The sequence below is a fragment of the Lynx canadensis genome, chromosome F2 (genome assembly GCF_007474595.2).
Source record: "Lynx canadensis isolate LIC74 chromosome F2, mLynCan4.pri.v2, whole genome shotgun sequence".
Classification (NCBI taxonomy): domain Eukaryota; kingdom Metazoa; phylum Chordata; class Mammalia; order Carnivora; family Felidae; genus Lynx; species Lynx canadensis.
Window position 1 is genome coordinate 3661572 of NC_044320.2, and position 27115 is coordinate 3688686.

The 27115-nt window shown below is 50.4% G+C and overlaps 1 protein-coding gene across 4 annotated transcripts in view; it reads left to right on the plus strand.

Moving 5' to 3' along the window:
- Window positions 1–27115, plus strand: part of TRAPPC9 (trafficking protein particle complex 9) — a 575975-nt gene that overhangs the window by 367943 nt on the left and 180917 nt on the right. For all 4 annotated transcript variants that reach the window (XM_032592000.1, XM_032592002.1, XM_032592001.1 and 1 more), the window contains one exon: window positions 14833–14943. In XM_032592000.1, the coding sequence (XP_032447891.1) occupies window positions 14833–14943 (111 nt within the window). The remainder of the gene's footprint in view (window positions 1–14832; window positions 14944–27115) is intronic.

Here is a 27115-nt window from a genome sequence, read left to right on the forward strand (position 1 = left end):
TTGATTTTTTTTTCAATTTTTTAAAATGTTTATTCATTTTTGAGAGACAGAGCATGAGCAGAGGAGGGGCAGAGAGAGAGAGGGAGAAACAGAATTGAAGCAGGCCCCAGGCTGAGCTGTCAGCACAGAGCCTGACACAGGGCTCAATCTCAGTGACCGTGAGATCTTGACCTGAGCTAAAGTCAGACGCTTAACTGACTGAGACTCCCAGGAGCCACAAGAACACTTGATTTTATACTGGAGAAGGAAAGGTGGCAAAGAAAATGGAACATTGTCCAAATTCTTGAAGAATGAGCAAGGTTTCACCACTCATTTGCTGGGAGGAGTGGGGGACTAACACTGGACTTCTGTTTCCTTGGCCAAATTTTGATATCTGTGCAGTCTGGAGGCAGGAGGTTAACCTTGGTACCTCAAGGCTTGGCACCTTTGGCCCATGGTAGGGCCGTGCGAAACTTAAGGAGTGATTGGACGAGTATCGACAGTTCTTGACTTATGATGGCCTGACTTTGAATCTTTCAACCTTATAGTAGGGTGAAAGTGATCTGAATTCAGTTTCTACTGTTTTTGTGATTTTGAACTTGGATCTTTTCCTGGGCTAGCGGTATGTGGATACTTGGCTTGTTAGGCTGGGCAGTGGTGGGGAGCTGCGGCCCCAGTCAGCCAGTGAGTATGAGGGTCCACGACTGGCACACTGACGCCCATTCTACATCCTCAACGGCCATTCTGTTGGTCAGTACGGTAGTCAGTTATATGAGATATTATTAAATAGGCATTTTTGATGTTTCTGCCCAACTGTAGACTAATGTAAGTGTTCTTAGGCACATTTAAGGTGGGCGAGGCTAAACCGTGGTATTTGGTAGGTTAGTGTATGAAATGCATTTCAACTTAGGATGGGTTTATCTGGATGTAACTCCACTGTAACTGGAGGAAGATCTGTAGATGACAGCAATACTACATTTTTTCAGGTGTCTTTTGTGTAAAAGGCATTGCTTCTAAAAAATTTTCTTAAGCTCTATTTTCCTTAGAGACCTATGCAAACTACATGGCCTGGAATATAGTAGAATTACCATGCATTTGATTTGGGTACTCGAATTTTGCATTTCATTGAGGTTGATGTGACAGTATCTCTGGAATTCATTATTTTTTGTCTTGCTCACAGGTGATTTTTCTGTTAGCATCATGCCATTTTAGAGTCAAGCATCCATCCCCATAGCGGGCCCATTTTGACGCATTTGCTTTATAAATGAGGTCCAGAGAAGGGTATGTGATTTGCCCAGGTTCTCACAGCTTGCTGGTGACAGACTGGCATCCACGGGTCACGGCTTCAAGACCTCTGCAGCACAGACGGCTGGACGACCCACAGTACGTGTTAGTTGGAGCTTGTGTGGAGATTCGGGCTGACTTTGGTGCAAAAAAGCCACATACACATCAAAAGATAACTATTGCTGGCATAAACAATCTACTTGGAACCCAAAATATAAATGGATACGAAGGCATTGTGCTCCTTGGAATGGTTCTATATACCTGCTCCTCTCACGAATATTGATAACTGATGCAGTTTTTCTCACTGGGAGTTGTTTAATGAGAGTGTTTTAGGAGTGAAGGGCGATGGGAAATCCTATTTACTCAGGGCCTGCTGTATTCTAGGGAGTGACCTAGGTCTGTCGGGCTCAGCGTCCTATTAAACTCCGTAAACCCTTCGAAGTCGGCCTTGCTCTCTGGAGATGTTGCCTGAGCCGTACGTTAACGAGTGGAAGAGGTGTGGTGTGCTTTCCGGCCTTCTGGGCACCGTTTCTGCCAGCGGTCCTCTGAGCTGGGAGCGCAGAGGCCTGGGTTCTGGTCTGCATTCTGCCCCTCACCTCTGCCATATCTTTGGAGGCGGCTGGCTCTCCCCCAGGTCCGCCTTCCTGCCCCTCACGGGAGTGCTCGGCGTGGCCCTGCTCACCTCACCCGGCTGATGCGAGAAGCAGAGGACGCCACGGAGGACGCAGGTGTGTTCTTGACCCCAGCACGCGGTGTAGATGGGAGGCAGAGCTCTCTTTGCTCTTTCCCCCCACTTCTCCCTCAGGGGTGTGCATGGGTCTCAGATGACTTGTATTGAGGAGATCGGTTGCTTTGAGATTCACTCGTTTCACACCAAGCTGGCTGGTATGTTGTTAGGGAGCAGACTGAAACGGATTGGGCCATGCCACCCCTGTCTGAATGCCCAGCCCTCGTCTCTCCTGAGGAGCAATTTCTTTCTAGTCTGTTAGAATAAATGATCCAATCTCATGCATTGCTACTCTGAGCTATGTGAAAAACACTCTCCCCTGCGCAGGGCCAGGGTGTAATCGTTACTACGTTATTAAGAGAAATCCTACCACTTGACACATCACAGCACTTATCCTTGGCCGTTTAGAAAAGTTCCATTTCCCCCCATGGGGTAAGACCGCTCAACTCTGTAGGGAACATGTGCTCACAGACCCATAATAAAGGCAATCTTAACGTTGGGTTGTTGGGTTTTATCGTGGTAGATCTTTTTCAAGTTGTTACATTTATTTATTAAGTTGGCTTCAAGCTTAACAAGAATGTAGCGTTTTAACAAGCACCAGGATTCAGAAGAACGTACCTGTATCTGCTTTCAAATTTTGATTCCACTGCTTACCTGCACTGTGATCTTGAGCAAATCATTTATATTCCTTTAGCCTGAAACAGATAACATTGATAGTGTCCAGTTGTGCTGACGTAAAAATGTGTGTAAAGTACCTAATACAGTGCCTGACACCAGGTAGATCACTGAAAGGAGGTGGTTGTCACTTTTCTTGTGTGTCTGCCGTGCACGTTCCAGTCGTGTGCCACATTCTAGGGACAAAGGGCTGGGTGGGTCGTGCAGAAACGTAACAGCTTTGGTGCAGCGGGCTCTGTGGATGTCCTTATGATGTCACTCACGGAACGTATCTGAACGGTCCCTTCGCCTTTGCCCCACTGCTGGACGCACTGCTGTATCGGTACTGCCTAGCCAATGACGCAAGCGGTCACTGGAGCCCCTGTGTGGCTCGGTCCCTTAGGCATCCGGCTCTTGATCTCAGCTCCGGTCTTGATCCTGGGGTCGTGAGTTCAAGCCCCGTACTGGGCTTCACCCTGGGCGTGGAGCCTACTTAAAAAAACAACCAGGCAGTAATCAATGGAATTGTTAAATATTAGAATGGGGATGTGAGCAGTGTGGGGTGAGAATCTTGAAGAAAACAAGATGCTGAATTTGCATCGGATGGTTACAGGGGGTATGGCAGGAACTCTTCAGGGAGGTGGGGGTAGGGCACTTCATGGTCCCTGTGATGGGGAGCGACGGGCAGAAGGGGGCGCCCAGTGCAGGGTGCAGCTGGGCACTGGAGTGGCCCTGGTGGCTGCTGGGGGGTGGGTATTAACCTGGTTTGGCCCCAGGTGGCTGGCAGGCACCAGAGAGCTGCCTCATCTTTTGCACTGGAGTATTTATTACCAATTAAACCTAGGAAGAAAAAGGCTCAATCCTCCTCTCCTCTGAGATGACAGAAAATGAAATGAGGTTTTAAATTCTGTTGGTCTGATTCAGACCCATGCCATTTTTTTTCAATTTATTTTGAAGTAGATTTTCACAGGAAGTTGCCAAAAAATGTACAGATCCTGTGCAGCCCACATCCCGCCCTCCCCAGTAGGATATAAAATATTCAGGTCTGCAGTTGGGAAATGGAGAGAATAAATACTGAGAAGAATTACTTGAGGTGCCCAGTGAAGACCCCTTTATAATATTTAATGAACTTTCCAAATTTTTTTATTAAAAATTTTTTAAATGTTTATTTACTTTTAAGAGAGAGAGAGAGAGCACGCACACCAGCAGGGGAGAGGCAGAGAGAGAGGGAGACACAGAATCCGAAGCAGGCTCCAGGCTCCGAGCTGTCAGCACAGAGCCCTGTGCGGGGCTTGAACCCATGAACCAGGAGGTCATGACCTGAGCCGAAGTCGGATGCGTAACCGATCGAGCCACCCAGGCGCCCCGAACTTTCCAGATTTTTTTCAACACAGAGGCTTTAGCAGGGTTGTTGATGTCCATGAGATAGAGTAGGCCATGAAAGGCCCAGAAGTCCTGGAGATGGTGCTCTGTGCTTAGCCCTGGGTCCGTGTCTGGGGGAGGCCCGCTGCGGCCCCGCTCCCACTTGGACTGGAGGTGGTATCGTTGGGATGCTGCGCTCAGCTGCTGCCTCGCACATCTAATTTCTGGGAAGGATGGTCCAGCGCAGGGTGGGGAACTCGTGCTCTTGCCTTGTGGCAGGGGCCAGGGTGGTCCAGCCAGCGAGCCCACGTGAGAGGGTGATGAGCCCGCCTCTGCCCCACCATCACCACCTTCTCGGCTGTCTGCGGGGACGGGAGGAGGGCTGCCTTGCCTCTTGGAGAACCACACGCAGCACCGCTGCCCCCAGCTGCCACGGCGGTTCGGTCGGTGGGCGCGTCAGGCTGGAGGGAGCTTCCTCCCCTCCCCCACCTGCTGGCTCGTGTTCCCTGAGATGTTGACCCCCCCTTTCATTGTCTTTCCAGCTGTTAGTGTATTGTAGGCCTGCGGAGGCCTGGAGGGCGGGACGCAGCCTGTCAGAGGCAGGAGCGGCTGGACATTCCGTCTAGACTGATACCCACATGGTTAGCCTTCTCTGGCTCCTGGTCTGCTGGCCACGAGCCCCGGGTGTACCGCCTCCCAGTTTCTGTGTCTGCTCACAGGTGTATCTTGAGGAGACTCCTTTTGTGTCTTACTGATACTTAGCAGTAAACTATTAAAACTGATAATTTTGGGGGGCCCGGGTGGCTTGGTTGAGCGTCTGACTCTCAATTTTGGCTTGGGTCATGATCTCACAGTTCATGAGTTTGAGCCCCGCATTGGGCTCTGTGCTGACTGCTTGGAGCCTGCTTGGGATTCTCTCCCTCTCTCTCTCTGCCCCTTGCCTGCTCGTTTGTGCTCTCACTCAAAAAAAAAAAAAAAAAAAAAAAAAAAATAAACAACAAAAAAAAATCGATAATTTTTTTTTTCAACGTTTTTTTTTTTTTTTTTTTTTGGGACAGAGAGAGACAGAGCATGAACGGGGGAGGGGCAGAGAGAGAGGGAGACACAGAATCGGAAACAGGCTCCAGGCTCCGAGCCATCAGCCCAGAGCCCGACACGGGGCTCGAACTCACGGACCGCGAGATAGTGACCTGGCTGATGTTGGACGCCCAACCGACTGCGCCACCCAGGCGCCCCAAAAAATCGATAATTTTAAGTGATCTGTATTTTATCTTAGGTTGTGATATCCTTAAATATCACCTGTTGATGTTCGTTTTAAGACCCTATACTTCCTAAAGATAGATGTAAAGTTTTCTATTTAACAAATAATAGACACTAATATATTTGGAAAGTGTGATTTATAAACGTCAATTTAAAATGCCTAGGTCACGTTTGATTTAGGGATTGAACGCAAGGGTAAAGGCAGATTCTATAAAAGCAAAGGTTGGCCAGAGTTTCTTTGCAACCTAATGATTAGAATTCTTGTGCTTTGCATTTTTAAAGTTTTACCAGTTTGTTTAATCCTTGTAGAGCGAGTCTCAAATGCTGATATGTGGAGTGATTCCAGGCGGTTGTTTGCAAATATTCTTCTGTGAATTGGACCCGGTCATGCTTATGCGCTATCGTTGTGAGTCACAAAGCATTTGGCGGTGCCCAGCACACACACCTGGTGTCAGTCACCAGAGGCACAATGTCACACGTGTGCTCCTGGCTCCTGTCTCTCACTCGTGGTCCATTCTGAGTACAAGTTCGGCGATGTAACGGAGAGTAAGCGGTGGGTTCTTCGGAGCTGCTGTGGTGCTATGCTGGTCTGTTGGAAGACGAGACTGCGTTGTGACCGAGCCGTGAGCATGTTTCTCTGAGCGCCAGTGGCTCCTGGGCGCTCTGTGTCCTGCACCCTCAGCCTGTGACATGGTTGCTTTCTATTTAAACAGCTTTATCGAAACGTCATTCACATACCATACAGTCCACCCGCTTAGACCGTAATTGAGTATGTTTAGTATGTTCAGAGAGTTGTTCAACCCTTAGCGCAGCCTAAATTTGGAACTTTCCATCCTCCCCGAAGAGGCCCTGTATCCTTTAGTAGTTACGCCCATCCTTCGTTCCTGGCAGCCACAAATCTCTCTAGATTGTCTGTTCTTGATATTTTGTATCAGTGGAATTATGCAGTAGGTGACTGTGTTCTTCCACTTAGCATAGGGTTTTCAAGGTTCACCCATAGTGAAGTATCCTGTCGTTTGTTTTTATGGCTGAATAATATTCCATCGTGTGGATATACCACGTTCTGTTGATCCATTCTTTAGTTGATGGGTATTTGGGTTGATTCCATTTTCTGGCTGTTACGAATAATACTGTTGTGAATATCTATGGGCAAGTTTTTGTGTGGACATATGTTTTTATTTCTCTTGGGGATACCTAGGAGTGGAAATATTGGATCATATGGTAACTCTATATTTAGTCATTTTAGGGACCTGCCAGACTATTTTGCAAAGTGGGTGCACCATTTTGCATTCCCACAGTAGTATCTGAGGGTTCCAATTTCTGCACGTCTTGCCGACATTTGTTAGTGTGTCTTTGTAATTATAGCCATTCCAAGTGGCTTCTCTTAAAGGGAAGTTTTTAAAACATCATTTAAGAGCTTATTAACTGAAAAGTTAGAAACAGAGATCCTTCCTGCCATTCTCAAGCTGGGCACTCATTTTTTTTCTGGAAAGAAAGCAGGTGAGAGAAAACAAGAAGGCTTACAGAACTTTGATAAAAGACCACATGCATTTGGCCAGTTTGGTGTGCGTGGCTATCCCCGTGTGTTTTGGTTTTGTTTGCTCACTTGACTGCACTCCTCAGGATGATTGAACACTAACATTTAGACCCTGGGAGGCCTCAGAGATACTGACCAGACTCTGGGGGGCTGAGGGGAGAGAGCGCCCCACTTACTTTCTGGTTGAGGCACTGCAGTGTTTAGATAGACTGAGACCTTGGCGTGGGAATTTCTCAGGCTCACTTTCAGCTGAGTCAATATTGAATAATTAGCTGGGAGTGCTTGGTTGGCAGGCCTGTATGCTTTCCCTTTGGCGACTCCACTGACAGCTACCCAGCTAATAATAATCACCAGCTCGTGTGTTGATGTAATCCTCTGCCGGAGTTTTCTTCCTGCTCCTACTTTCACCTTCTTTTTCCATTGGAACCTTTTAATAATTTTATGATACAGGCACTCTTGTCCCCGTTGGGAAAACTGAGGCTCAGAGAAATGAAACGGTTTGCTTAAGACATTACAGACATTGGGCTACAGAATTGGTGTTCATTCACGACAAGTTTTATGCACTAGAGCTCATCAGACTCGTCATGATGTTTATTTTTTAATTGCGTCAGTTAAAAACATTTTAAATTGACACACAGTAAACTTGACTTCTCTGATGTACAGTTTTATGAGTTCTAACTCACATGGACATTTGTATATTCACCACAGTCAGGGTAAAAAACAGTTCTATCACCCCCCAAAAGTTCATTCATTGCGTTACCCGTTATAATCTTACCCTGCCCTACCCCTCAACAGGTGACCACAGATCTGTTCTCCGTTGCTGGGTTTGACTCTCCCAGAATGTTATATAAATGGAATCATGCTGTATTTAAGCTTTGGAAAGTGAGTTTTTTCACTGACTATTGATTTTGAGATCTGTCCCAAGTTGTTGAATATATCAGTAGTTGGATTTTTTTTTTTTTTATTATTGCCAAGGAGGTTTCCGCTGTATAGATGTACTGTAGTTTGTGAGTTCTTGTACCAGTTAAAAGACATTTGGATTGTTCCCAGCTTTTTTTTTTTCAAGTTAGTTAACATACACTGTAGTCTTGGCTTCAGGAGTAGAAACCAGTGACTCATCATTGACCTATAACCCCCAGCGCTCATCCCAACAAGTGCCCTCCTTAATGCCCATCACCCATCTAACCCATCCCCCCACCCAACACCCTTCCAGCCACCCTCAGTTTGTTCTCTGTTTTCAAGAGCCTTTTAACGTTTGCCTCCCTCTCTGTTTTTATTTTTTTCCTTCCTCTCCCCTAGGACCATCCATTAAGTTTCTCAAATTCCACATATGAGTAAAATCATGTGATATCTGTCTTTCTCTGACTGACTTATTTAGCTTAGCATAATAACCTCCAGTTCCATCCACATTGTTGTAAATGGCAAGATTTCATTCTATTTCATCACTGAATAGTATTCCATTGTATATGTAAACCACATCTTCTTAATCCATTCATCAGCTGATGGACATTCGGGCTCTATCCATAATTCAGCTATTATTGACAGCACTGCTCTAAACATTGGGTGCATGTGCCCCTTCAAATCAGCATTTTTGTATCCTTTGGATAGATTCCTAGGAGCAATTGCTGGGTCATAAGGAAGTTCTATTTTTAATTTCTTGGGGAAACTCCACACTCTTTTCCAGAGTGGCTGCACCAGTTTGCATTCCCACCAAGAATGCAGTAGGGCTCCCCTTTCTCTACATCCTCACTAGCATCTGTTGTTTCCTGAGTTGTTAATTTTAGACATTCAGACCGGTGCAAGGTGGTATCTCTGTGGTTTTGATTTGTATTTCCCTGATGATGAGTGATGTTGAGCATCTTTTCATGTGCCTGTTAGCCCTCTGGATGTCTTCTTTGGAAAAGTATCTATTCGTGACTTTTGCCCACTTCTTCACGGGATTATTGGGTTTTCTTTGGTGTTGAATTGGATAAATTCTTTATAGATTTCCCTTTATCGATATGTCGTTTACACATACCTTCTCCCATCCTGAAGGGTTGCCTTTAGTTTTGCTGATTGTTTCTTTTGCTGTGCAGAAGCTTTTTATCTTGATGAGGTCCCAATAGTTCATTTTTGCTTTTGTTTCCCTTGCCTCTGGAGACATGTCGAGTAAGAAGTTGCTGCAGCCGAGGTCAAAGAGGTTGCTGCCTGTTTTCTCCTGTAGGATTTTGATGGTTTCCTGTCTCACGTTTAGGTCTTTCATCCATTTGGAATTTATTTTTGTGTCTGGTGTAAGAAAGTGGTCCAGTTTCCTTCTTCTGCATGTTGTTGTCCAGTTCTCCCAGCACCATTTGCTAAAGAGACTTTTTTCATTGGATTCTCTTTCCTGCTTTTTCAAAGATTAGTTGGCCATATATTTGTGGGCCCATTTCTGGGTATTGTCCCCAGCTTTTTGTGATTGTGAATAGAGCTGCTATGAATACCTGTGTATAGTGTTTTCATGAATGTAGTATTCGTGGGGATTTTTTTTTCATGGCTTAAAATATGGTCAGTATTCTGGTAAATGTTGCTGAACGCTTGAGAAGTACATGTGTTGTGCTGCTGTTGGGTGGAGTGTTCTCTTAGTGTCCATCAGATCCAGGTGGTCTGTGGGGTTGTTTGTTCTGTGTCCTTGCTGATTTCATGTCTGATTTGCCGTGCCTTGCTGAGAGTGGGGTGACATCTTCAACTTGGCGATTGTGTCCATTTCTTCTTTCACTTCTCTTTCTTTCTGTATGTATTTTGAAGCTTCTGTAGCTAGGTGTATTTAGGTTAAGAATTATTATGTGTTCTTGGTAAATTAATGCTTTGTCATTATATAATGATCCTTCATGTTCTTATTGATTTTCTTCTCAAATTTTTATTTAAATTCTAGTTATTACCATACAGTACAATATTGGTTTCAGGAGTAGAGCTCAGTGATTCATCACTTACATACAACACCCAGTGCTTATCACAAGTGCCCTCCTTAATACCCATCACCCATGTAGCCCATTGCTCACCCACCTCCCTCCATCAACCCTCAGTTTGTTTTCTGTTGTTAAGAGTCTCTCATGATTTGGTACCCTCTCTCTCTCTCTCTTTTCCCCTTCCTGTATTTTCTTCTGTTAAACTGTACATGAGTAAAATCATATGGTATTTGTCTTTCTCTGACTTACTTTACTTAGCATAATACAGTCTAGCTCCATCTATGTCATTGCAAATGGCAAGATTTAATTCTTTTTGATGGCTAATATTCCACAACACATCTTCTTTATCCATTCAACCGTTGGTGGACAGTTGGGCTCTTTCCATAGTTTAGCTATTGTTGATAATGCTGCTAAAACATCAGGGTGCATGTAACCCTTCGAATCAATATTTTTGTATCATTTGGTTAAATACCTAGTAGTACAATTGCTGGATCATATGGTAGTTCTGCTTTTAACTTCTTAAGGAACCTCCACACTGTTTTACAGAGTGGCTGTACCAATTTGCAATCCCACCAAGGGTCTAAAAGGATTCCCCTTTCTCCACATGCTTGCCAACACCTATTGTTTCTTGTGTTGTTAATTTTGGGCATTCTGACAGGCGTGAGATGATATCTTATCATGGTTTTGACTTGTATTTCCCTGATGATGAGTGATGTTGAGCATTTTTTCATGTGCATGTTAGCCGTCTGAATGTCTTCTTTGGGAAAATGACTATTCATGTCTTTTGCCCATTTCTTCACTGGATCGTTTGTTTTTGAGTGTTGAGTTTGATAGATTCTTTATAGATTTTTGGATACTAACCTTTTATCAGATATGTCCTTTGTGAATATCTTTTCCCATTCTATAGGCTGCCTTTTAGTTATGTTGGTGGTTTCTGTTGCCTTGCAGAAGCTTTTTATCTTGATGAGGTTCCAATAGTTCACGTTTGCTTTGTTTCCCTTGCTTCCGGCAATGGGTCTAGTAAGAAATTGTTCCCACTGAAGTCAAAGAGGTTTTTGCCTGTGTTCTCCTCTAGGATATAACATTCTTCTTTATCTCTGCTTATTTTCTGCTCTTACATGTACCCCGAAGTGTCTGATCCTAATGTAATACTCCAGGGTTGTTGTTTTTTTTAAATGAATGTTTATTTGGTGTATTCTTTTCTATTCATGTACTTTTAGCCTAGCTATATTGTTCTATTTAAAGTGAGTTTATTCTAAATAACATATAGTTCAATCTTTTTGAGTCTGTTCTTACAGTCTCTGTTAATTATAATGTTTAGGTCATTTATATTTAATGTAGTTCTTGATGTATTCGTATTTAGGTTTATCTATATTTTCTTCTAAAGGACTTATTTTTTTAACATTTGGTTACTAAGTCTATTTGAAATTTATTTTTGTTGATGGTGTGAGGTAGGGATATCATTTCTTGGTGTGTCTGCATCACCATGTGTACCAGCACCAGTTAGTGAATCTTCCCATTAATCAACACTGCCACTTCAGTCATATATCTACTTGTCTTATATTCATGGATCTGTTTGGAGCCTGTTTTTTTCCACTGATGTATTGGTATATCACTGCCCCCAGCATCACTGTCCTCATTACTTCAGCTTTATAACAGTTCTTGATATCTGTTTGGCCAGCTCCCTTCCAAACATCATCCTGACCATTGTTCTGTATGTTACTCGCCCTTTGGTCTTACATATAAATTTTAGAAGTATTTTGAATAGTTTTGACCAAAACTGAAACTCTGTTGGGATTTTGTATTGTGTTTCATTGAATTTCTAGAAATTTATAAAGTGGGGACGTATTTTAAAAAAAGTTAAGTCTTCCCCTCCTTGAACAAAATCGATTTTCTGCATTTATTCATTGTCTTCAATACCAATCCATAAAACTTTAAAACCACTCTTCATGAATGTCCTGAAAACATTTTTAAAAAGATTTATTCCTAAGTGCCTTGCTATTGTAAATACGCTTTCTTAACACAATGATTTGGTAATCGTTTCTCGTTGGCATATACGAAAGTTACTGATTTGTGTGGGTCTGTGTCCTCATTTTACAAAATGACTAAACATTTCATTTTGTAAGCTCACCTCCTCTTTCCCAGCTCTCTCCCATCACAAGACTGTGATTTCCATGAAGGTGGAGGTGAATTTTTCTCGTTACTTTCATACAGACTCCCAGTGCCTGAAACAGTGCCTGACACACGGCAGGTACTGAGTGGATGTTTGTATGTGTTAGATGAAGTAACACAGTTCCTAACCCTCAGCAGAGGAAACAGTATATACTAACTCAATTGAGGTGGTTTCACACACACACACACACGGCTGTCTTTGCCTGGAATGTGTGTCTCCTGTCTACGTGACAGCATCATCCCCTTCCCAGGCAGATGGCCCAGTTCTTCCAGGAAGTATTCCTGGGTTTCCCTATACTTCATAAAGATGGATCCAGAAAAACACAAACAAAAAAAGAAGACAAAACAAAGCAAAGCAAGCTGGGATTAAAAGTAGCTATGTGCTCAAATGGATCGTAAAACCTAAGAAAATCACCCAAAGTGATATGGAAAGATACACAGAGTAAAGGACATTATGGTGGGTACAAAATGCTGCTGCAGTTGAGGAAATTAATTTATGAATGATGGAAAGTAAAGGTCTTCCAGTACATCATGACTCGTTGGAGTCATTCCCCTCCTGGGGAATAGAAACACCATGTCAAGAGGCCCCCACACTCAGTGAGTCAGAGGAAACAGAGGACACACGAGCATGACGGACTGGTGTTCATTCCCGTGTGGTTCTCTAACATTCTGTGAGTGAAAACCACATATATCTGAGTCTTTTCTTCCTGCTCTAAAAAAATCACTTCAATTTTCCTCCTCTGATAAATGTTTTACGAATTCCCATTCCTGATGAAAGATTTTGCTGTGATTAAAGATTTCATGAAGTTATGACAAAGGCAGAATAGATCTTCATTCTTGAAAGCTCATTTTTCTGTGAGCGGAGTGAAGACGCCTCTTGTATGCAGCTGTCAGAGCTAATGAATATTTTCCAAGTGCCGTACCTCTGGGGAAAACACTCCCACCCAAGGAACCTAGAATCAACCAACGTGAACCTGCTTCTCTGAAGACGTGTGGGGCAATGTCTCACAGAAACAGCAGGAACGAGAAAGGTTTACCTTCCTTCCCTGAGAGTGGGTTTACAAGTGCACATCTTGAAGAGCTGGTATTTCACAGATGCCCCGTAGCCTGGTGATGATGATGGCGGTGCGCATGTGGGTGTGTGCGTCCCTGGCCAGGTGACTGCACACTTCCCCCCCTCAGCTCCCTTCTCTGGAAAGAGCAGACAATGAAGTTTAGAATACTTGACTCCCTCTACCCTGAAAAGCAAAGGATTTTGAGTTGTAAGACTTGGGTGTTGGCCGCCTCACTGGTGTTGGTGGCTGTGCCCTGAGCCTCACTTTCCTTACCTATAAATGGGTCTGTGGAGGACAGCTTCCCAAGGGTGTGGAGGTGAAAGGAAGTGCAGGCAGCCCTCACACACGGGATGTTTGCCCTCCCACCTTCCTGTGCTACCAACAAAGCCTTGAGACATAAACTTGAGAACTTTGATGCCCTTTGGAGGGTCATGTTTTTTTTTTTAATGTTTATTTACTTTAGAGAGAGAGAGAGTGTGTGTAGGCAAGGGGCAGACACACACACACACACACACACACACACACACACAGAATCCGAAGCAGGCTTCAGGCTCTGAGCTGTCAGCATGGAGCCCCGACGCAGGGCTCGAACTCACGAACTAGGAGATCATGACCTGAGCCGCAGTCGGACCCTTGACCGACTGAGCCCCCAGGTGCTGGAGGGTCATGTTTTGAAGACCTACCAAGCTGAAGAAGACCCCAAGCACAGATCTTCTTCTGAGGCCTTTTTTCCTCCTATGAAAAAGTGCTTGCCTCACTCCAGAACCATCTCTGCCTCTGTTGCTGACATCTATGTCTGCTCCAGTCGTGGGTACGGCTGTCCCGGTCACATGAGCAAACACTGGCTCCTTGTCGTGTGCCCGCTGTGACACTTGGTATTTAAGACACTGGGCAAGCTTCAGACGAGCTTTCGAGTGTAATGGAAACCTACCAAGTGGTGACTGACCCAGACGGCACGCGTGCGGTTGCCGTTTGCGCGTGCAGCTGAGGAGTCTGGCGGGCAGGAGGCGCCGAGGGGCTGCTTTTGCTGCTGCACATGTCCTGGCCTCCCAGAATCCTCCCGGCCCCACTCGCGTCCACAGCTTCCACGCCTCGCGGTGGGTGCTGGACTGCTCAGCATCCCGTTCCTGTCGAGGCAGGTGGGGCGTGGGAATGGGGAGGCTGAAGAGGGGACCACCTTCTCTTGTTGGGGGGGCCGGGCCGTCTTAGCTGGGAGAGAAGGTCTCCTGTCCTCACTGGCTAACACCGTGGCTCCTGGACTTCTGCTGTGGCGGGGGCACTGGGATTTAAGCGTTGTTACCTTCTGGACTAGAGAGAACAGGGCTGCTGGTGTCAGGAGTGTGGGGGAGAGTAAGGAAGGTGCAGTCTGTGTGAGGCTCCCGGTAGGCGCGCACACCCCCCCCCCCCCGCCCCGCGATGTGGTTCTCCACGTGCCAGCGCCCCGCACCTCGCTGGGCCCCGGCGGGAGCCCCGCAGGCCCGGCAACGGGGTCGCGACGTGGACGCGCCATTCATTGACAGGCACTGTGTGTGCACCAAGCGCTTTGCCAGCCGCTGTCTTACTTCTGCGTCCGGTGTTCGAGGCCCCACACGCACCAGGCTTGGAGAACTCCGGTTACCGTCCCAGGGCCATTTCCTTTGTAAAGGGCGCGCTGCGTTACAGGCGTGTGTCCCCGGGGCCAGGGAGGATCTGATGCCCAAACCTGTTTTGCAGAGTGAGCCTCTGTAACCCTTCATGCCGGGGCACGTGACAGTTTGATCCGTTGCTCCTCTGATATCCTCAAGAAACGGGAGGTCTTTGGGGGGGAGAAAAGGCCAAGTAGCTCTCCTCTCTGGCTCCCAGAAGATCCTCAACTCTCCCTTGTCTTCCACACAGTACCCGCCAGTGCCACCTGCTCCTAGACATCTTCAACTCCACGGAGCATGAGCTGACGGTCAGCGCCCGCGGCAACGAGGAGCTCATCCTGCACGCCGGCGAGTGTCAGCGGTGAGTGTCCCCGCGTCCTGCCTCCCCCTGCTTCCGTCTCCTCACTCGGAAGCACCCTGAGATAACCCTCCCTCTGAGCCCCCGGAGGATACACGGGCTTGTCTGCCTGTCTCTCCGTGCAAGGTTCAGTGAAGGAACCTGAAGTGGCTTCGAATTGGAGGCAGGTGTCGAGTCGAGGTAACGCCACGGGGTGTCTGTCGAAGGAAGCAGTGGCACGTGCTTCCGGGAGCCGCATCTCGGGAGACGCTGTGGCACCTGGGCCTGCCTTGGCTGGCAAATTCTCGAAGCTGTATCTGGGAACAGTTGATGTTGATTGTGGGGCCTGCATCGGTAGTGCCGGGAAGTCCCTTGGAAGAATTCCGCAAAAAGGCCAGGCTCAGACCTGCAGGAGGGGTGTGGTGCCGCCCACTCCCAGTCCCCAGATGGCAAAGACGGGGCTCCACCGAGCTGGGGACGTGCCCTGGTCCAGCAGGAGCGGAGTTAGAAGTGAGCACTGACCCGAGCAAAGCCAGGGCCCCCAGGGCATGTCCCGAGGCAGGTGGACTTTAGGAGGAAGCTCTTCTGCCTGGGGAGCCCCTTCCCCGGGCCAGCCCCCTGCCCGCGGGGCCTCTGCTCACGTCGGCACCTGTGTCTCCAAGCCCAGCTCGTACGGTATAGGCAGAATTATAGCTGGGATGAGATGGAAATGGAATGCAATTTTTATGTTTAATTGCAAAATACTTTCCACAGAAAGAAAATAATTTGGAAACCGGCACACGCATGTCCCAGATTTTAGCACTCGGTCGTATTGGCCCCAGATCTCTGTCTCTTCCTATCTTTCTTCCTCACTCCTTTACTTCATCATTCCTTCCTCTGTCAGTCTTGTCTGTGTCTTCCTCTTTATTTAGGGAAATAAAATGCTTAAAAAAAAACTGACATGAACACAGTCGGTGGGGGCATTATAATTTCAAGCCACACCACTCCACATTCATCAGAGCGTTTAAAGACACGGACGGTGCTGGATGCTGGTGAGGATGTGAAGCAGCCGGAACTCGCCCGCCTCGGTCGGGGGATGAGCTGGTGCGACCACTTTCAGGAGGGTTTGCGGTTTCTTAGAAAACTAAACGTACACCTACCCTGTGCCCAGCAGTTCCAAATCCAGTAATTTATTCAAGAAAAATGTAAATGTTTATTCACAAAAAGACTTACACAAGAATGTTCGTAGCCAAAAGATAGAGCCCAGATGTCCATTACAGGAAAGTGGATAAGCAAAGGGTGGCATTTCTCCTGCGAGTGGGGGAATGCTCAGCAACCAGACCTGACACGTTACCAATACGCAGCCAGTAGGGTGAATCCCAGGAACACAGCACTGAGTGAGGGGGGTCTCCCCGAGGGAGGCAGGCGCCGTGGGACTCCATTCGCCTGAAATCCCAGAGCGAGCAAACTGGTGTACTGTGGAAAAAGCAGCACATCGGTTGCCTCTGCAGGGGCTGGGCTGGGGGTCGAGCAGGAAGGGGCACAGGTGTTTCCTGGGGGGTCTTGTTGTACAACTTGATTTTTGGGTGTGGGCCACACACGGGTTCGCATTTGTTAAAATTCAGCACCTGTGCACTTAAGACTGGTGCGTTCCGTTGTAAGTCAACTTCACCTCGAAAGAAAAACTGTACACACGTTGAGCTCTAGCTGAAGATCGGTTGTGGAGGGCCGCCCGCCGTCGGCAGCATCTCTGGAAGGTCTGAGAAGCACTAATGATGGGTAAAGGGGCTGGTCGTGGAGAGAGGAGCCGGAAAGCACATGGAGTGAACTGTTGACGGTGGACTCTTCCGAGGGCCTTATGGGATGTTCACGGGAGATTTCTTTCAGCGTTACGGTTGACATTTTTCCTAAGCAAATGCTGGAAAAAATTGAGTGCAGGAGTAGCTCAGCCCTCCTCCCTGGACTGCCGTCTTTATTCCTCCCTCCCTCCCTCCTCGGTGGGGAATTGCTGTCTTGGAGGCGATGGAATCATTCATACCATGTTTTGCTACTTTTATTGTATTTATATCTACAACCAAACATTACTTCCAGAGTTTTTTATGACAAGTGGTTCTATATCGCATATGTCTTTTTAAAAATGCATCTTTTTATAACTTTAAATCAGCATTCCGCTTCGGAGCTAAGTATAAATCTGCTTCTCTCCTTTCAACTGGTATTTATATTTCATCGCACGAATACGCCACTTTGTCTGTGTCCACGCTAATCCACTCTGAGGCTGCTCCAAAGTATTGCTGTTTCATGTGATTATTGCTCATGATGCACACGGATGCAGGGTCAGGCTCTGGGGTCCCCCTTGCAGGACAGTTTAGGCTGATAGTTGGAGGCCTGAGGTCCAGTGACTTGGGGCCTTCATGGCCTGCCTTTGAGAGGAGCCCGGAACACTCCCCCTGGAGGTGTCTGTCCGGTCCCCTGCAGAGGACTTGCCGTGTGGGGATGGCTGTGCGGGGGCTCACGTGCTGCACCTGCACACAGGTCGCGGCTGAATGCGCCTGGCGCAGGGCCGGCTGCTTTGTAGGGCGCCGGCGCATCCTGGGGTCTACACCCCCGGCAGCTGCCTGGGCCCAGTGCTGTTCTCCAGATTGTGGAGGACGCTGTCTGCTCTCTGCTCTCTGCCTTGTCTTTGTCTGGATGTTTGGATGCGGTCTGAGGCCCCAGGGGATGCAAATCTGGCCGTCTTCTGACACTGACGTGAAACCTGTTGTTAAAAATTAGAAACTGTTAAGCCCGTTCTCTCCTGGATCGTTCTCATGGATGGAAGGCTGAATGATGTTAGCAGTCCCATTCGCAGATAATCACAAATTAGTCTTGTGCTTCAGGCTTGCTCGTTATCGAGCCTTGTGCTTAAATTCTCATTTCTCAATGCTCCTAGCTCACACGTTCTCTATTCATTCATAAAATATTCACCCAATAAGCATTGGTGCTTCGAGAACCTGCTCTGTGGTACCTGCCTCGGGCTCCGGGAGTGCCGGGATAAACAGGGGCCCCTCCCAGCGGGAGCAGGTGCGAGGTGCAGGCGATGAGCGTCCCCTGCAGCCAGCCAGGCGCCTCTACCTTCCCTGCCCAACGGGGCATCTTGCTGGCCCGGGTACGAGTGGTGAGCCACTGGTCTGGGAGGTCCTGTTTGGCTCTGGGCCCACTGTCCCCACTAACCAGTGTTGAGTGCCAGGGAGCTCGGTGTTTGTGGGGCGCAGGGAGGTGCTTCCTTTCTGCTTTCTGAGCCTCCCTGGCCTTCCCCGGACCACATCAGACACACCCTCTACCCCTGCGGCGGGCATCGCAGCTCTTGGGTTCTCACAGAGCAGTTCTGGTGGAGGGAGCAGGTACGGTGGAGCCTCGCAGCACCTGGCAGACCTTGGCTGGGACGCCGTCCCTGTGTATCCAGGCCGTGTCCTCAGGGTCCCGTCTCTTCCTGGAGTCCTGAGCTCAGCCAGTGTCCTTCCTCTTCCCTTCCCCCATGAGGAACCATCCCCACCGTACCTCATGCTTTGCCCAGGGCTGAAGAAGGAGGCTTCTCTGTGGTCAAGCTCCCACGTGGGGTTGGGCTCTGCTCGCAGGTGAGGGCGCAGTGGTTCTTGGACTCCACGTTAATCCCTCTGCCTGTAGGTGATGTTCCCACGGCCACCCCGGAGGTGGGCGGACTGACAGCGCATTGTGCTAGAGATGGCCTAGTCTTAAATGGCCAGGGTGCTGGGTTAGTGTGGCGTTGTTACTGCCCTGCCCAGAGCCCAGGCATCCCTGGGTCAACAGGCATTTGACTTTCTCTTAAGGGTGGCCTGTCCTCCAGGAGGGGGACCCCTCCACTAGATTGAGGTGCTTGCCTCTGCTCCCCGCCAGTAGAAGAGGTGACCTCATTCTACCCAGTACCGGAAGCGTATGTCCTCAGGAGCACGAAGGAGCAACGTGCTTCCAGGTGGAAGAAACAGTGGAAGGCACAGTTACTGGGCCTGTGTGTTGGGAGTTAGGCACTCGTGTCCTCAAGGTCACTCGACGGAGGCGTTGTCTGCATTTGATAGATAAGTGAAGAGTCCGGTGTTCACAATCACTCGGTGGGCCTCTCATTTATCTGGCTCACGGCTGTCCTTGCAATGGTGACCGAAGGTTGAGAGAGGTTCTGTTCCTCTCCCCTTGTGCTCTGTGTGTGACCAGCCCTGTGAGGTCCCCTATCAAGTGTAAAGGCCGGCAGAAGGCCGGGAAGATGGAGAAGCTGCTCGGATTTTGGCTTCCAAGGTGTTCATGAATTCATTTCACAGATACTCCCAGAGTGTTGGGCTGGTGGCGGGCCTGGCCAGCAGGTGAGATGGTGAGAGAAGGTGGCATCGCCCTGCCCTCTGTTTTGGTGTGGAATCCCAGAGGCATACCATCAGGCAGTCGGCATGCACAGTGAGGGGAGGTGAAAGCATGCAGTCAGAAATCTGGCCCAGACAGGATGAGGGGCGGCTGGGAAGGCTTCCTGGAGGAAGGGGTGCTGATGTGGAGCAGAACAGCGGAGTAGGAGTGAGCTTGGGCTGCCGTACAAGTGCAGGCACGGCGTGCTCTCGGGAATACTTTGAGAGAGCTCTTGATGGATGAAACGCTCGTGTGCTTAGCTTAGAAACACCACTTTTGTGACCATGTGTCTTAGAGATATCTTCCCAATCTTTCAGCTTAAAATAGAGCATTTCAGCAAATGGATGTAGAAAGTACCACCTCCCTTTCCTGAACTCTCCTTTGGAGGGTCCTCTGGAAATCAGTGATTCCTCGCTCACCTTATGAGTGTCTGGGGGCATGGCCGTTGCCTCAGTCCTGTAATCAGGGACCGCGAGTTAAGTTCACTTTTGCCAAACGTGAATCGTGACGCTTGGCCCGTAGGGATTGCATTTCCTGGGGCTCCCCGCCATCAGTGGTCACCTTCACAACCTTGTCCCCCTGCCTTAGCTGGGTGCCCGCAGCAACACCATATTTAGCCGAGGGCTGTGTACCACAGACACCCCTTTTGTCAGGCCGTGGCGTCTCCATACCTCACAGCAGCTCCAGTGAGAGCGCTACGCACGTTTGCTTCTGCACAAGAGAGGCCACGCCTGGCCAAGGCGGGCGGAAGTCAGGTGCCCCCGGAGCCAAGCCCGCCTGTTGGCCACGGTGCCTCTCTGCGGGGGCCGTCTGCAGTTTCCGGGGCCGTGTCCCCCGGAGTTGGGCGTCCCTCCTGTCTGATTGCAGATGACAACTAGAAACAGTAGAAAGCTTTCACTGTGAAACAGCATAAACTTTCTTAAGAAAATACGATGCTGCCAGCAGCAAATTTACTGGAGAAATGAGATGGTAATTAATGTGTTTTTTTGCTTAATTGTCAAACCATTAAAATTAAATTTCATGACCACCCTCACTTACGTACGCATCTTTTTAAAACTCTGGTAATAGGATGTTCCGTGCCTCAGGCTGTCCCACGCTGTCCCCTGCCCCACGCGGAGGCCCTGCCTGTGTAGCAGCATGTTCAGATGGGGCCTCCCTGGGAGGACCCATTGCTGGCTGGCGGTGAGCGGTCTGCCCTGTCACGGGCATGCTAGAGTGGCCTTCCTGCCACAGGGCAGGAGGGGCTCCCAGAGCACGCTGCGCCCCGGTGCTCCGAAGCCTCGCCTGGACATTGTTCCAGTGGCAGAGAGGGCCAGGTGGCCCCCCCCCCGAACCCCACATCTCCTGCTAATCTGTGAGCGGGCTCCAGCTGCGGCCCAGGGCTGCGTCCGCCCTGCGGGCCGTCTCTGGTTCAGCTCTTCTCCTGCCTCTTGAGGGGTCTCAGACAAGCCTCTTCCCTCCCCTGGGTTTTCATTCTTCCTTGGTCACAGGAGAGAAGACGTTGGCCACGGGAATGAATGAGTGGACGTAGGGGTGACAGCAAGTGCTGCTGTGCCAGCGCCTATGTGAGTCAGTCACACCGCTGCTCGCCTTCCGGGGTCTCCTCCCACCTTGCCGTCCTCCTCACTGTCACCGTCCCTTCTTAGCAGACGAGAAGTCCAGCTCAGAGAGGTGACCAGCAAGGGGCCCTTCCTCCCCAGTTCTTTCGGTTGTGATCTCATGAAAGTCTTCACAGGCGCTTAGAGGCAGGGAAGGTGCTGGCAGAGTGAGGCCCCCCAGCACATGCGTCCCCCCATCCCCAGGCACCCACACCCCCCATCCCCTGGCACCCACACCACCCCCCAGGTCACATGCATTCCCCCCCATCCCCAGGCACCTACACCCCACCCTGGGCACCTGCACCCCCCCACCCCCAATACCCACACTCTCCCACCGTGCACATGTGTCCCCCCCCACCCCCAGACACCCATACCACCCATCCCCCCGGGGCACTTGCATTCCCCCCATCCCCAGGCACCCACATCCCCCACCCTGGGCACCTGTAGCCACTGAGCGCCTGCCCCTGGAAGCAGGTGACCGTGAGCTCTGCGTGGTCCTACCTGCTGTCGTGTAGCAGGTTCCTGTGTACCCCAGCCTAGAACAGCCCAAGCCCAAACACTGGGTGCACCGCTCAACTGCCTGCAACCTTAGTTTTCCTCTTCACTTTCTTCAGATGCTCTGAGGACCTTTCTTTGTGAGTCCCGCAGGGCACACCTCGTTGTGTGGGCCCGAGCTCGTGCTGGGGGCTCCTCACTCATGTTGTAACTGCTGCTTGCCTCCTGGCCAGGGCAGCATACCCTGCCCCTTGCGGTGGACGAGCCTGTGCCCTTGACCTGGGCGGTCTCTCCTGACACATTCTGAGTGGAGGGCTTTGGGGATTTGCTTGAAAACTGGAATGAATCTGGGAGAGTCCTTTAGAAACAGCTTCCAGAAGCAAGGAGAAAGCATCTTGATGTGTTCTTGTCTTTCAGCTGACTTATGGGGAAACTGAGGCTCAAGTCTATCCAGCAGGCCCTGGGTAGAGTGAAGTTAGAACCCAGGGTGTTAAATTCCCCGTCCAGGGAGGCTTCCACCACCTGGCTCTGCCTCAGGTTGCTCAGGAGGAGCCCCTGACGATTAATGGGCAGCGAGGAGAAATGCCGGAGTCCAGCCTGGCACCGGAGTCCAGAGTTGGCACCTTGGAAGACACAGCCTTCTGCCGACTCAGGTGATGGGCGAGGTGCTTTTGGTGAGAGAAGAAAAAGATGACTGGTCGGTTCCGTGCGCCACGCGGCTTTCTCTTCCTGAAAAGTCTCAGATGCGGGGCCTCCGCTGGGCTTTGTGCCGCGTTGTTCCTGACGGGAGTCTTCCCTCCGGTGCGGGACGCGGCCCCTCTTCACGCATGGCCCGCCCGTGGCTGCGGGGGGTCTCGTGCGCCAAGGCTGAGCGGCCACTGGCCTGGGGCCGCCCCGAGCCCAAGTCCAGGCTTAGCCGCTGGCTCCCTCCGCTGTCTTGGGCAAGTGGTGTGGCCCTTGGTGAATTCTGAGTGCTTTTCTTTCTTTGTTCCTTTATTTTGCTTTTATTTAGATTCCAGGTAGTTACCGTGCAGGATAATACTAGTTCCAGGTGCACCACGTAGCGATCCATGTAGTGATTCTGTGTAACACCCGGGGCTCATCACAGCAAGTACCCTGCCCATGCCCACTGCCATCCTTACTGGCCCCCCCCCCACCCCTGCAACCTCCCCTGGTCACCATCCATTTGTCCTCTAGAGGTAAGAATCTATTTCTCGGTTTGCCTCCCAGAGTCTCTTTTTTTCCCCTCGCTCCTTTGTTCTGTTCCCCATATGAGTGAAATCATAGGGGATTTGTCCTTGGCTTGTTTTACTTAGCATAATATTCTCTGGCTCCATCCACATCATCGCAAATGGCTAGATTTCATTCTTGATGGTTGGGAAACATTCTAGCGTGTGTGTGTGTGTGTGTATGTGTGTGTGTGTGTGTACACGCACCACATCTTTCTCCATTCACCAGTCGACGGGCATTTGGGCTCCTTCCATAATTTGACTATTGCCGAGAGCGCCACTGTGCACATCAGGGTGTGTGTACCTCTCTGAATCAGTATTTTTGTATCCTTTGGGTAAATACCTAATAGTGCAATTGCTGGGTTGTAAGGTGGTAGTTTGTTTTCTCTTGAAACTTTTTGAGGAACCTCCGGCCTGTTGTCCAGAGTGGCTGTGCCTGTTCGCATTCCCATCTGCTGTGCACAGGGCTCCCCTTTCTCTGCATCATAGCGAGCATCTGTTGTGTCCTGTGTCGTTAATTCTAGCCGTTCTGACGTGTGTCCGGTGGTATCTCATTGTACTTCTGATTTGTATTTCCCTAATGATGAGTGATATCGAGCATCTTTTCATGTGTCCGTTGACCATTTGTATGTTGTTTTTGGAAATGCATCTATTCACGTCTTCTCATTTTTTAATCGGATTATTTGTTTCTTGGGTATTGAGTTTTAGAAGTTCTTTATATATTTTGGACACTAACCCTTTATCGGATATGCCATTCGCAAATGTCTCCTCCCATTCTGCAGGCTGCCTTTTAGTTTTGTGGGTTGTTTCCTTTGCTGTGCAGAAGCTTTGTATTTTGATGGGGTCCCGGTAGTTTATTTTTGCTTTCATTTTCCCTCACCTCTGGAGACATATATAGAAAACCGTTGCTTCGGCCGATGTCAAAGAAATTACTGCCTGTGTTCCCTTCGAGGATTTTTATGGTCTGAGGTCCCAGTGCTTTTCTTTAAAATGGGAACAGTAATGCCTGTCAGAGGTGGTTACAAATGCCAGCGTTAAGCCGTGTTGAGTACACGGCGTCACCCGCGACCTACAGTGGGCGCTCCACAGGTGGCACGTGGTTATTTTTCAGAACTCCCGTGTCACGCCTTGAAAACGGTTCCCACCAGTCCAGCCACCGTGGCTGGTGGGTGAAGGGCATGCATTTGAGGTCTTGTGTTTCCTTTTTGGGGAGATGACTATACCAGAGTGTTGCTTAGGTGATTAGTTGTTATTTGGAACCTCATTTCCCTGGCTTGTCGATGGTGTCTGATGTTGAGGCAGAGAAAGTTCTCGTCATCAGGAGTCAGAAGCCACAGAGAGGATTTGATGTAAGGAATGGTTACCGAGGCGTGAGGTTGGTAACTAGGTAACTGTGAGCGTAGAACGGACCAGCGAGGCGTCCGGTGTCGCCGCTGCAGGGAGCTTCACCGTCCCTGGTACTGGTGGCCAAGGCAGGGGACTGGGATTATTAGTTAGAAGCTGGCCACTGCGGGCGTGGGGCTGACACACAGCACTCTGAGGATGCCTGGGGTCTGGGGTCTCAGAGGGAGGTGCCACGTTGTGGGACTGTGCCTGTTAGAAGCAAGGGCAGAAGGACAACCCTCAGGAGGCCACAGGAAGCCCTAGAGGGAGCACGTGCCTCCTTCCCCTATGTCCTGCTTCCTCCTTCCACACCCTGGGCGGCTGGGAGAGCAGAGATGTGGCTTGCAGAGGGGGCACCTGCAGGATGTAGCGTCACGCCCTGCTTTGCACCCCCGGTCTCCCTGCTAGAAACGTCCTGCTCTTCTGCATGCCCACGGGGTCTCGGTGGTCTCTCTTATTCTCACTCCTGCCAGACTGGAAGGCCCCGAGCTTTGCTGTGTACTGTAATGACAGGGACCTTTCTAATAAAGTGATGCCTGTCTTCCCCCCCCTCCTAATCCCGTGTCCTGACCTGATTGGTTGGGTGCTGCTAGGACACCGGGATTTGTGACTCTCCCCTGTGGCAAGTGCCGGAACCGCCGGGGCCACGTGGGGAATTGTTTGAGAGCCGTGTTTGTGTCGTGGTTGTTGTCGGATGTCTCCCCTCCTTGGGCCAGCGTCCAGCACGTAGTAGGTGCTCGGGTGCTGTTTGGTGGTGAGTGGGGTAACAGTGGGCTGGCTGCAGTGTCATTCACAGTGTCCTCTCCTCTCGGGGGTCTGAGGTCTTCATTCTCTCTGTTGCTCCAGGGGTCCGGCCTCAGATGCTGAGGTCAGGGCTTCAGGGACCAGCGTTGCTTTGAGTTGGTTGAGTCATAACTGGGGCCGTGGCATGTGACGGCATAGTCGGTACCTTGTGTAAGTTGTCCCTGGCCCGGGGGGGTCTGAAATTCCACCCACACTGTGGTCTGGAATGCTGTCAGGGCCGGTGTTAGCGTTGGGGAGAGAGTGCCTTCCTCTAATTGGCCTGCACAGGGGGAGTGGCGTTTGCAGCGTGCCCGCCCGGAGGGGGACACGCTTTTCTAATGTACCGAAGGGCATCCTGGGTGTGTCCTCCTAAGGCGTGATTCTTCTCCTTACCTCCGTCTTGTGTACCTATTCCTGTGGGGGAAACTGGCAAGAAGATGCCACGTTTTATCCCCTATAGGATAAAGTGGTCCTCTAAGTTCGGGGCTCACCCTCGCATCAGAGCTGTGCCGTGGATAATCGACAAGTGGTTAGAGACCGCGTCCCTTTAACATACTTCAGTAAGGTCTCTGTCGAGGATTTGGTGGAGGGTTGTGGGCGTGGGGGTTGGGTGGCAGTGGGATGTGTAGGCACCAGTCCATAAATCTATAATGGACACCTTTGGCCTTCATTCCTGTTTCCATTTCTTCCAGACTCGCTGTTGTCAGAAGAGCTGAGGGCGAGACTTGGCTGTGTCGCACAGAGCACTGTGCAGACTGGCCACCCACCCTGGCGTCGGGCTCGGGGCAGGGGATGTGAGTGCCGGGGCCCATCCCCTGGCCAGCTGGGGGCAGGGCGGGGTGGGGTGGGGTGGCTGTGGACAGTGTCTCCATGAAGATCTTCCCGGGAGCCTGGGGCCAAGAAGGAGCCGGCCAGACCAGGGCAGATGGGAGACGGGGCTGCTAGGCCAGGAGAACACGCTGGGTCCGGCAGGCGGCAGGGGACTGTTCTGGGTTGGGGCTGCACGGGCAGAGAGGAGAGGCCAGGGGGAGGCCAGAGAGGTAGCAGGGCCTGTGAGCCACAGCCGGGTCTTGTTCTGGAGGGGAAGGGACGGTCACAAGAGCGTTTTAGGTGGGACAGTGTCAGACTGGCCTCTAGGGAGTGTCTGGAAAGGTGACAGCTGGAGAGAGCCCGGGTCCTGGTCTAGGTAGTGGGTGCGACTGGGGTGCCTTCTGTGCTGCGAGGAGAGGCTGGGCCCTAGACCCCTCGGGAGGGAGGGAGAGTTGGCAGGGCTTGGGGGTGGGTGTGACAAGGAAGGAAGTATCTTGTTCGGACAGCTGGGTGGATGGTGTTGCTGTTCACTCCCCCAGGGAACGCAGGGTCGGAGCGGGCTGGGGGAGGGCTCGGTGGGCTGCACAGGCTGCGGCCACAGGCTGGCTTCCTGCCAAGCAGAAATGCCGCTCTGACCTTGGGCAAGGAGAACTGGATGGGGGGCCAAAGGTCCGTCTCTCCCACTGCCAAGTCCTCGGTCTCTGACCTGGGGCTTGCTGCTCGGGCCTTGTGAAGCCTCCAGCCCCGCAGACGGGGACCTCTTTAGGTCCCGTGAGAGAACAGAAGCCAGGGCTGAGGTACCCTGCGGGGCCCTTGGAAAATTTGGCCATCGTTACTCTGTTCCCTGCTGGGAGAAAGGGAACACGTCTTCCTGGGAGAGAGTGGGAGGGCCGAGCGATCCCTTGTTTCCCAGGAAGGGCATTCTGGAGCCGCACAGGGGACCTCAGGCTGCTGGGCCCTGGCTGTCCCGGCCCTGCTGGGGCTTGCTCACCGCGAAAGCTCAGAGAGTGAGGGCGTAGACCCTCTGCGGGGCTCTGGGCATCTGCTGTTTCTGTTGGGGCCTGGCTGGCGCTGTGTTTCCTCAGGTTGGACCTCACACGTCTTTGCAGCCCAGGAATGCAACGCAAACCCCACTCCGGGCTGGAGGAGAAGTGGAGGGGGCTGTAGGAGGTTTACCCGGGCCTGCCTGCTGGGCATGGGGTGCACCCGGCAGGCTGGTCCCCCAGGCGGGCACGTCCTGGGTCGGCAGCCCCGAAACCAGGGATCTTGTCAAAGGCGTGCTGTGCGTGTGTGCATGTGACTTAGCACGTGAATTCCGGCCCAGGAGAATGGCCGTGTCCTTCCGCGGACTGTGGCTTACACAACGTTTTTCACATCGTGAGGGAGGTACTGCAGTTGAAAACCGGCTGGGAGCTTGGACGACAAGGCCCAGTGCTCGCCTGCGGGAGTGCTTGGCGGCAAAACCCGGGTGAGATGGGGTGGACGAAATGGAGCCTTTAATTTGCGTCAGTTCAGAAAGTCTCTGCGAACTTA